We start from the raw sequence: 10,627 nt of genomic DNA on the forward strand, positions 1-10,627 counted from the left end.
CTGGCACTGGCTGCCTCCTCTGCCTGGAGCACTCTCGCACATACCTACATGGCTCACTGCTTCACCTCCTCCAGGTCTTCACTCAGGTGTTACCTTCTTATGAGACTTTTCTGACCGCTCTATTGAAAATAGAAACCCTTGTCTCTATCCACTCCTCTTTACTCCTTTTTATTTTTCCTTCTTGCGCCTAGAACTATGTAGTAAAATGGGTGTTTTACTGATGTATCTATGTACTATCTATCTCCCCTCACTAGAAGCTTCATGAAGGCAGGGATTTTCATCTGGTTTTCATTGATGTAAATGAATATAACTCTCAGCATTACCCAGTTACCAAGCTATTCCATACATCGAATTAATTTCATTTTAAAACTGTAGAAATTTTTGTATTATTTAATTTATACTTACATTTTTTTAAATGTAGAAATGCATTAAGTACGAAGAATGAATCCTTTTCCTTTGCCATCCCACCAGACTCTGCCCTCCAGATGTCACCAATGCTAATAATTTCTTATGTACTATTCTAGATTTTTTTTCTGAGAACAAACATACATACATGATTCCACACAATGTGTGTTTATAAAACATGATAACATTTCCAGTGTCTTGATTTTGAAACTTACCAATATATTCCAGACATTTTCCATATTAGTATATATATTTATATACTTGTATATTTGTATACACAGTCATGTGTCACTTAATGATGGGGATACATTCTGAGAAATTTGTTGTCAGGTGATTTCATTATGTGAACATCATAGTGTACTTAAACCTAGGTGATATCTGTCACCTACTACACACATAGACTATATGCTAAAGCCTATTGCTTCTAGACTACAAACTTGTACAGCATATTACTCTACTGAATATTGTAGGCAGTTGTAACACAATGGTAAGTATTGGTATATCGAAACATATCTAAACAAAGAAAAAATACAGTAGAAGTGCAGTATTATAATCGTTTGGAACCACTGTCATTTATGCAGTCCGTTGTTGACCAAAACGTTATGTGGTGTGTGACTGTATATATATAAATATATATATATTTTTAATTGCTGATATTACATTATCTACTTATACATATTTAGTTTATTAACTAGTTTTCTACTGATATTTAGGCAGTTTCCAATTTTTCCACTATTGTAAACAACAGGTTACTTAGTTTTCATTTGAACTGAATTTAAGTGCTTTATACACAGTGAATAAAAAATCTTGACCAGGCGCAGTGGCTCATGCCTACAATCTCAGAATTTTGGGAGGCCGAGGCAGGTGGATCACCTGAGGTCAGGGGTTTGAGACTGGCCTGACCAACATGGAGAAACCCCATCTCTACTAAAAATACAAAATTAGCCAGGCATGGTAGTGCATGCCTGTAATCCCAGCTACTCGGGAGGCTGAGGCAGGAGAATCACTTGAACCCGGAAGTGGAGGTTGCAGTGAGCCGAGATCGCACCATTGCACTCCAGCCTGGACAACAAGTGTGAAACTCTGTCTCAAAAAAAATTTTTTTTGATTTCTCAATTCCTGTTCAGTTTCTAAACTGATGATTTTAAAGAGAATAATTTTCTTTTCTTTTTTGTAAAATTGGAATCTAGAGTGTTTGGGCTTCTAGTAATTATTAGATATTATATGATTTTATGTATGTTGTTATAGTAGAAGAAAAAAACTTCAGATGTTTCTTTTCATTTTTCAACTCAGTCCAATTTTAACATCTGAAAAATTGGTTTTTACTTAGATGGAGAATGTCAACTTGGCCAATATTTAAAACAGTACATTTAAAAGAAAATCTGTTTTCTTCTAGACTGTAAAATGTAGCTTATAAGCTCATGCTGTTTAAAGAAAAAAGTAAAACAAAACCTAGAGTCTTTTCCCTTCCTTCTTGATAAAGGAAGTCTTTTCCCTTCCTGCTTGTCTGAGAGGTTTGGGGTTCTGCTAGGTCATAAGATCAAAACAGTACTCTTCAAACCAAGAAATACATGGAAAGCACCTTCTCTCACCAAACTAGGGACATAATTTAATACATGTGTTTTGAAAAAAAAAATAGATGAATAACTGGATAAATGGGAGATCTTTTACCAGGTATATTCCATTGATGGGTTGGGACCTGGTTTCTTGGACATCACTTCTGTTCACAGGTGCTGTAAACCACTGAAATTTTTAAAGTTATACTTCACAAACACTTGAGGGAGAAATAACGGGTCCACAGATATCACAGATCTGGATGTCACATCTGGTACTTTCCACAAAGACCTATAATTAATCTGGGTAATCTTTCCTATTAACACATCTGAGTTGCTTTATCATTTGGCCAAAAAAACTGAATTTTCTGCAGAAATATATTATGAAAGTCACCAAGATTCTGACATCTACTAGGTAAAATCTTACTTTGTGTCCAGTACTATCTATAGCAGAGCTGTCCAGTAAAATAAAATGCCACCTATATAACTTCGAAAGCCACATTAAAAAGATAAAAAGAGGCCGGGCGCGGTGGCTCAAGCCTGTAATCCCAGCACTTTGGGAGGCCGAGGCGGGTGGATCACGAGGTCAAGAGATCGAGACCATCCTGGTCAACATGGTGAAACCCCGTCTCTACTAAAAATACAAAAAATTAGCTGGGCATGGTGGCGCGTGCCTGTAATCCCAGCTACTCAGGAGGCTGAGGCAGGAGAATTGCCTGAACCCAGGGGGCGGAGGTTGCGGTGAGCCGAGATCGTGCCATTGCACTCCAGCCTGGGTAACATGAGTGAAACTCCGTCTCCAAAAAAAAAAAAAGATAAAAAGAAACAGGTAAAATTATTTTAAATAATACTTTTATTTGTTAGTATATCCAAAATATCATGTCAACATGTAATTAATATAAAACTAATGAGATATTTTACACTTTTTTCCTACTATATAAGTCCTCAAAATCTGGTATGCACTTACAGGACATTTCAATTTGGATGCCAATTTTTTATCAGAAATATTTGATCTGATTTCAAAACATTTACACTTTAAAAAGATTCATAAATGTAAGTTTTTCCAAGATGAAAGGTTTTAAATAACTGAACTGAGTTAAATTTCAGTTTGAGTTTTAAAATTTAAGGTAATTAAAATTAAGTGGTGTGATCTCAGCTCACTGCAACCTCCATCTCCCGAGTTCAAGTGATTCTCCTGCCTCAGTCTACTGAGTAGCTGGAATTACAGGCACCTACCACCATGCTTGGCTAAGTTTTTATATATTTTTAGTAGAGTCAGAGTTTCACCATGTTGGCCAGGCTGGTTTCAAACTTCTGACCTCAGATGATCCGCTGCCTCAGCCTCTCAAATTGCTGGGATTACAGGTGTGAGCCACCGTGCCTGGCCTATAGTAACTATTCTTAAAGGAGGTATATTCCACTCTAAAATGGTGATACAATGTACTAACTGATATATGTCAGAAGAATGAGGAAAACCAGGCTACTCATCCATATGGATATTAATATATTTCTATATGTTGAGTATAGTAATTTATGTGTTAATTACAAGTTCTTATGTTTCATTGTATTTAAGTGTGTTTTTATTTTACCAGTTTTACAAGCATTGAATTTTATTGACTCATAAATCCCTTGGGGACCTAGATAACAATATTTTTATACCACTAAGAGACATTTATTTTTGCAGTTGATGCTTAAGATATCCGATTCTTACTTAACTTGTTAGAGACACCACCCACTTGGAGATTGAACCCTTCACTCTTCTTGGCGTGTGTGCTGGACTGATCCCATATCCTCACCATAACCAGTCTCCGAGAAACACTTACCAGTGTGCCATGGGGAAACAAGCCATGGGTAAGATTTCCTTCTTGAAACTTGGTTGTAAATACTTGGAAATACTTTTGGAAAAAGTCTCACATCTTTATTCCTGCTTCACCAGTATTGTATGTTTAAACAAATCAGGTATTGGGAGGGTTACCAAGCCCAGGGAGTTGCCTATGGAACTCTGCAAAGCTTGGTGTCCTGCCATGTCTAAAGAATAAGCAAAAATGGAGAAAACCTGTTTGAATTTGGTTCCTTAACCAAACAAAGTAATATATAATAAATGTCACAGAATTATGAGGGATACATATAAAGAGAAAAGCCCTATAAAATGTAACTTGTTAACCTTCAGAGATGGGAGAAAGGGCAGAAAAACTGAAGGTTAAGGAGGAAGGGGGATTAAAAAAACAGGTAAAGATTTACAATGTCTATTCAAATATACCTAGTAATTGCCTGGTTGACAATCCCTGAACCCATTATACCCTTGCAATTGCTACTGTATCTCCTAAAACTTATCCAATTCATGTCATACTAGTTTCTGAATTTATTCCTGCTTCACCAGTATTGTATGTTTAAACAAATCAGGTATTGGGAGGGTTTTTCTTCTTTTCTATTTTTCATCTCTTTCATCTGTTAATTTACTCATTCATTGGCTTGTAACATTTATTGAGCATAACTGTAGACCAGACATAAGGCTAGAGCCTGAAAATAGAGAGATGAGGCAGAGTGCTCAGGGAGTTCAGAGTCTAGTAGGAGAGACCAACAAAAAAAACGATAACTCAATGTGATGTAATAAATGCTGTAATTGACAACCAAAATCTAAGGAAATTAGAGGAGGAGGGTCACTTAAAGTGAGAGTGGGTTGTTTCTGAAGGATAGAGCTGAGCTGAGTTTTGGAAGACTGAGTACTTTTGAAGGTATGGAAGTGTGACCAAGTATATAGCATAAGAGGTTTTGGTACTTTGGTGTGGCTTCCTAGTGTAGCATAGTACAAAGGTGTGCAAGGGAGGTGTCATATGTTGAGGAATTTGAGTTTTATCTTGAAGGTAATATGGAGAGAAAACCAGTGCTCCCTGACCCTGCCAAAAAAAAAAAAAAAAAAAAAAGTTTTACTATAAAGCTTTTTGAAAAAAAAATTTTGTTTTGAGATGGAGTTCTGTTCTTGTTGCCCCGGCTTGAGTGCGATGGTGCAATCTTGGCTCATCGCAACCTCCACCTTCCAGGTTCAAGTGATTCTCTTGCCTCAGCCTCCCAAGTAGCTGGGATTATGGGCATACACCACCATGCTTGGCTAATTTTGTATTTTTAGTAGAGACGAGGTTTCTCCATGTTGGCCAGGCTGGTCTCGAACTCCTGACCTCAGGTGATCCACCCACCTCGGCCTCCCAAAGTGGTAGGATACAGGCAGGAACCATCACACCTGGCCTGAAATGTTTTTAAAAATCATTTAAATCCTGATGTATTTGGTAAATTTTATTTTCATATATGCCCGTCACACCAATATGATTGTTGTCTTTGATTTAAAGTATGATTCAAAGAGCTTCATAAAGAAACTATAAAAATGTAGAGAGGGAAGCGTTTTCATTGCCTTTGGGTGACAACCAGAATGCATTTAGCTCCTCAGTTACCAACAACCAGCTGCAACTGACCATAGGTTGGCAATTAAGAAACCCTATTTCTTCATTATGGATAGAGAGTAGATATATTTCTTTTCAAGTTTTTATATTGCCCTGTGGTTAGCTACAAAGAAATAAAAAGCATTTTGTCCTGCTGCCATTTACCTGAATGATGTAATGCCTGGACAGTTGAGAATAATTCCCAGTGGGAAAATCTAAACAGTAGCTCATCAATTTAGCCTTTCCCATTCATCCTCAGTAGCAGTGTAGGCTGATTTCCCGCTTGTGCTTCTGACTTGCTAACAAGTTGAAATATACAGTACTGAACCCTGTGTGTCATGAAAGGGCTATCACTTCTATTGGGTTTACCAAACCATTTTGTTTCATGATGTGAATCCCAGCTGAAACAATATACCTTTTGTGTAGAACCTTCAGCAGAATTAACGGAAGACTAATCACTTCATCGCTAATGCCACTCTTTAGTGTGTTTGAAGATCGAAACAGAAAGAGCTGCAGCTATCTCCCCGTAGTGAAGCTTTTTAAAAAATAAAGAATAGACTTGAAGGAAAGAAATATTTTTATATTTATAACGCCTCTCCCCCCACACACACAAAATAAAGAAAAACCCTTTATATGCGGCCATGAGTATCTGAAGCGTTTGGTTAGTTACCACACACAGTTAAGCAGGATCAGTGTGTACAGAAAGCCAATTCAGTGTCTGTAGAGTTCTTTTGTAGTTTTCTGTGTGAAGGTTTTTTTTCTCGTTTTGTTTTGAGTGTCATTTGCAATTCATTGTCTGTGTTTTCTGAGGTTGGTGTATTCAGCTGCTCTGACCCTGGGTCCTGCACATTTAGCTCCTTGGATACAATCCTCTGACGTTACTGCTGACGCTAGGAAGACAAAAGCCACTGAATATTTTAAGTAATAAAAAAAAGCCTTTGTTACTGTTTGTTATTATAAAACACCTGACTGGAAAGAAAAGCAGTGAGATAAAAGTACATTTAGAGTTGGCATATAACACGGCAGCATTTCTCTGTGGACACTGAAATAGCTTCAGAAGTATTGAGCAAAGGCTGCATGAAAAATGACAAAAGGAAAAAGGTCGGCTGAGGGAGAAAATCCACAGCAGATAGCCAGGTCTGAAACGCAGACTTTGCACTTTGAGTAGAACTTCTCTGGATCGTTTGAATTCCTTGCAGTCTTGACAGCTGATAACTGAAACTCACGCTCTATCCCATTTTTACTATGAGCCATTACTGAAGATTATTTAAATTCAGAAATTCTATGTGGATTTTCTAAAATAATATTTTTCTTGCTATTCATCTGTCTGCTGCTCCATGTATAACATGGAAGATAGTAGCTCAGAATTAATTCACTAAATATTCTAGCCAATCTGGAAAATTTGCTATCTACCATTCCCTTCTGTCCCTCCCACTCCTCCCAAGATAGTGAAGAAATGAGAGAAAGTCATTTTCTATCACTATGAAGGAGACCAAGTCCAGCACAAATCACAGAGATGGAAAGCCTTACCTTGTTTGTAAGAGAGAGCTAATCCACTATAAAACACCAGCAGAAGGTGTTTCTTAAATCTTAGGCGCTTGAAATTATTAATAAAGTTCGAGTTTCCACACAGTGTCTTATTGTGCCACTGAGAAGCACTTCTCCATGGATGTGGCTGTGTGTGTTGTTGTGACATGGCTCAGCAAGAAGTCAGGTGGACATCTGGAAATGGCAGGATCTCCAGGTCACTCACTCAGCACTACCAGCAAGGGCTGTGTGTTGGAGCCACATTTTGTGTCCTCTCATTGGCACCTGATGCCAAGTTCACATGAGCCATACTTTCATATCCTGCCCATTTATTAGTTGACAGTCCTCTAGTAGAACACTTTCTCCTGTGTAAAAGGATCTTCAGTCACTATCAGCTCAATTAATGAATATGCAGCACAGACCTTCCCAGCCCTCACCAGTGGCTTCTTCTCACCACCCCTTCCCCCTTCAACTCCAAACTACTGGGACTTTTTTTTTAAGCTTAAGAGTGAATGCAGCTTCTGTTTTTGTATTTGTTTTCAATAGATTCTATTCCTAAATAGTTTCTTCCTTTATGTTCCCCACTTTACAGTAGGCTGAGATGTACTAGAAATAGACTGGAGAATTTTGAGACACTAAAAACACAATATACAAAGATCTACATAAAATTTTGTTTTATTCTACACCTCTTTCCCCTGTTTGATTTGATTTTTAGCATATTTATTCTTCGTCCATTTGAATTCTGCTATTGGTTAAAAATTTTTTTTTAATTATTGTAGCTATTTTAGGAATAAGCTTATGTGGTATTTCCTAAGACTAGAATGTTAGCAATGAATGTATAGTGGTAAAATTGAGTATACCAAGTTTAGTATGTAGGTTTGAGTGGGAGGTAAAATGGATGATATTGCAGGGTAATAAGATATATGTTTTTATTATTACTAATATTGTTAATATTGGTCATAAAGAATGTTGCCACTTATTGAGTATCCAAATTCTTTACATACATTATTTTTTTTTTTTTGAGATGGAATCGCACTGTCACCCAGGCTGGAGTACAGTGGCACAATCACAACTCACTGCATCCTCTGCTTCTGAGTTCAAGGAGTTCTCCTGCCTCAGCCTCCCAAGTAGCTGAGACTACAGATGCATGCCACCATGCCCAGCTAATTTTTTAATTTTTTATTTTTAGTAGATACAGGGTTTCACCATGTTGGCTAGGCTGGTCTTGAAATCCTGACCCCAGGTGATCTGCCTGCTTTGGCCTCCCAGAGTGCTGGGATTACAGATGTGAGCCATTGTGCTCAGCCTTTTTTTTTTTTTTTTTTTTTTTTTTTTTTTTTTTTTTTTTTTTTTAAGGTAGGGTCTTGCTCTGTAGCCCAGGTTGGAGTGTAGTGGCATGATCTCAGCTCACTACAACATCCGCCTCCTGGGTCCCGGTTGAAGCAATTCTCCTACCTCAGCCTCCCAAGTAGCTGGGATTACAGGCACGAGCCACTATGCCCAGCTAATTTTTGTGTTTTTTGGTAGAGGTGGGGTTTCACCATGTTGGCCAGTCTGGTCTTGAACTCTTGACCTCGTGATCTGCCCACCTCAGCCTCCCAAAGTGCTGGGATTACAGGCATGAGCCACTGCACCTCGTCCATTTTTTTAAAAAAATCACAATAATAATCCTTTGAAATATAATACATACCTTTTGTTGTTGTTGTTCTAACAAGGAAGCTGAATCCCAGTTTTGTTGAGTAACATATAAAAGGTTTTGTGTGTCTTCTATGTAATGTTACCTATAAAACTTAATTTATCTCAACCAAAACTAACTTCTTCCTTCATTTTTTTCCTGTCCATTGTGGATCATGATCAGGCTGCCTTTTCTGGTAGAATGTAAATTATAAGCCCCTTGAAGTCAGGAGCTTCATTATTTATTACAGGTTGAATATTCCTTACCTGAAATGCTTAGGACCAGGAGTGTTTCCGATTTTGGACTTTTTGGATTTTGAAATATTTGCATATACATAATAAGCTATCTTGGGGATGGGACCCAAGTCTAAACACGAAATTCATTTAAGTTTCATATGCACTTAATACACATAGCCTAAAGGTAATTTATATATTTTTAATAATTTTGTACATGAGGCAAAGTTTGACTGAGTTTTGACTACAACCCATTACATGAGGTCAGGTGTGGAGTTTTCCGCTTGTGGCATCATGTTGGCACTCAGAAAGTTTCTGATTTAGGAGCATTTTGGACTTTGGATTTTTGGACTAAGGATTCTCAGCCTGTGCTGCAGTTGATTCTTGAACAACACAGGAGTTAGGAGCACTAACTCTTCTCACAGTTGAAAATCCATGTACACCTTTTGACTCCTCCAAAGCTAACTACTAATAGCCTACTGTTGACTGGAAGCCTTACCAATAACATAGTCAATTAGCACTTACTTTATATGTGATATGTACAATTAAAATAAGCTAGATAAAATAAAATGTTATTAAGAAGATCATAAGGAAAATATATTTATTTTTCATTAAGTGGAAATGGATTATCATAAAGGTCTTTATCCTCATCGTCTTCATATTGAGTAGGCTGAGGTGTAGAGGAAGGGAGGGATTGGTCTTGCCGTCTCAGGGGTGGTAGAGGCAAAAGAAAATCCATATATGAGTGGGCCCTCACAGTTGAAATCCATGTTCAAGGGTCAACTGTATATCCTTTGTGACTTGCATAGTGCCAGATTAGTAGGGAATATAGTAAGTCATGTTTCAAAAATGAATGAATGAGTGAATCTCTGAGAATGTTAAAATCATTAGGGAATCGGGGGTAGATTTTTGAAAATAATTTTGAAACACAGAATAAATTGGAGGATTTATACAACCTGATTTTGATTTACTATAAAGCTACAGTAATACAGTATGATGTTAACAGAGGGTAGACATATAGGTGAATGGAACTGCAATCAAGAGTTCAGAAATAGACCTAAACATTTATGGGCAATTGATTTCCAATGAATGTGTCAAAGCAATCCAATGGAGAGTAAAGTCTTTTCACCAAAATAAATGTCTGTATACTTATACGGAAAAAAGGAACATTAACTTCTACCTTATAGAGTATAAAAATTAACACAAAATGTATCATAGCCCTAAATGTAAGAGCTAAACCCATTACACTTGAAGAAGGAAATCAAGGTGAAAACCTTCACAGCTTGAGGTAAGCTAAGATTTTTTTACATAAAGAATACAAAGTAGGCTGGGTGCAGTGGCTCACACCTATAATCCCAGCAGTTTGGGAGGCTGAGGTGGGTGGATCACTAGGTCAGAAGTTCAAGACCAGCCTGGCCAAGATGGTGAAACCCCGTCTCTACTAAAAATACAAAAATTAGCCAGACATGGTACCTGTAATCCCAGCTACTTGGGAGGCTGAGGCAGGAGAATTGTTTGAACCTGGGTGGCAGAGGTTGCAGTGAGCTGAGATCGCACCACTGTACTCTAGCCTGGACAACAGAGCAAGACTCCATCTCAAAAAAAAAAAGTACAAAGTATAAAAATTGATTTTCTCAAAATTAAACTTTTGCTCTCAGAAAGATACTGTTAAGAATATGAAAATGTGGCCAGGCGTGGTGGCTCAAGCCTGTAATCCCAGCACTTTGGGAGGCCGAGGCGGGTGGATCATGAGGTCAAGAGATCGAGACCATCCTGGTCAACATGGTGAAACCCCGTCTC

General features: G+C 37.7%; 1 protein-coding gene across 4 annotated transcripts in view; it reads left to right on the forward strand.

The window, feature by feature from the left end:
• Window positions 1-10,627, forward strand: part of POLR3B (RNA polymerase III subunit B) — a 137,037-nt gene that overhangs the window by 79,580 nt on the left and 46,830 nt on the right. For all 4 annotated transcript variants that reach the window (XM_017540805.2, XM_037742963.1, XM_017540813.2 and 1 more), the window contains one exon: window positions 3,682-3,809. In XM_017540805.2, the coding sequence (XP_017396294.1) occupies window positions 3,682-3,809 (128 nt within the window). The remainder of the gene's footprint in view (window positions 1-3,681; window positions 3,810-10,627) is intronic.

This window comes from Cebus imitator, unplaced genomic scaffold, assembly GCF_001604975.1.
Source record: "Cebus imitator isolate Cc_AM_T3 unplaced genomic scaffold, Cebus_imitator-1.0 Scaffold8, whole genome shotgun sequence".
NCBI classification, from domain to species: Eukaryota; Metazoa; Chordata; class Mammalia; order Primates; family Cebidae; genus Cebus; species Cebus imitator.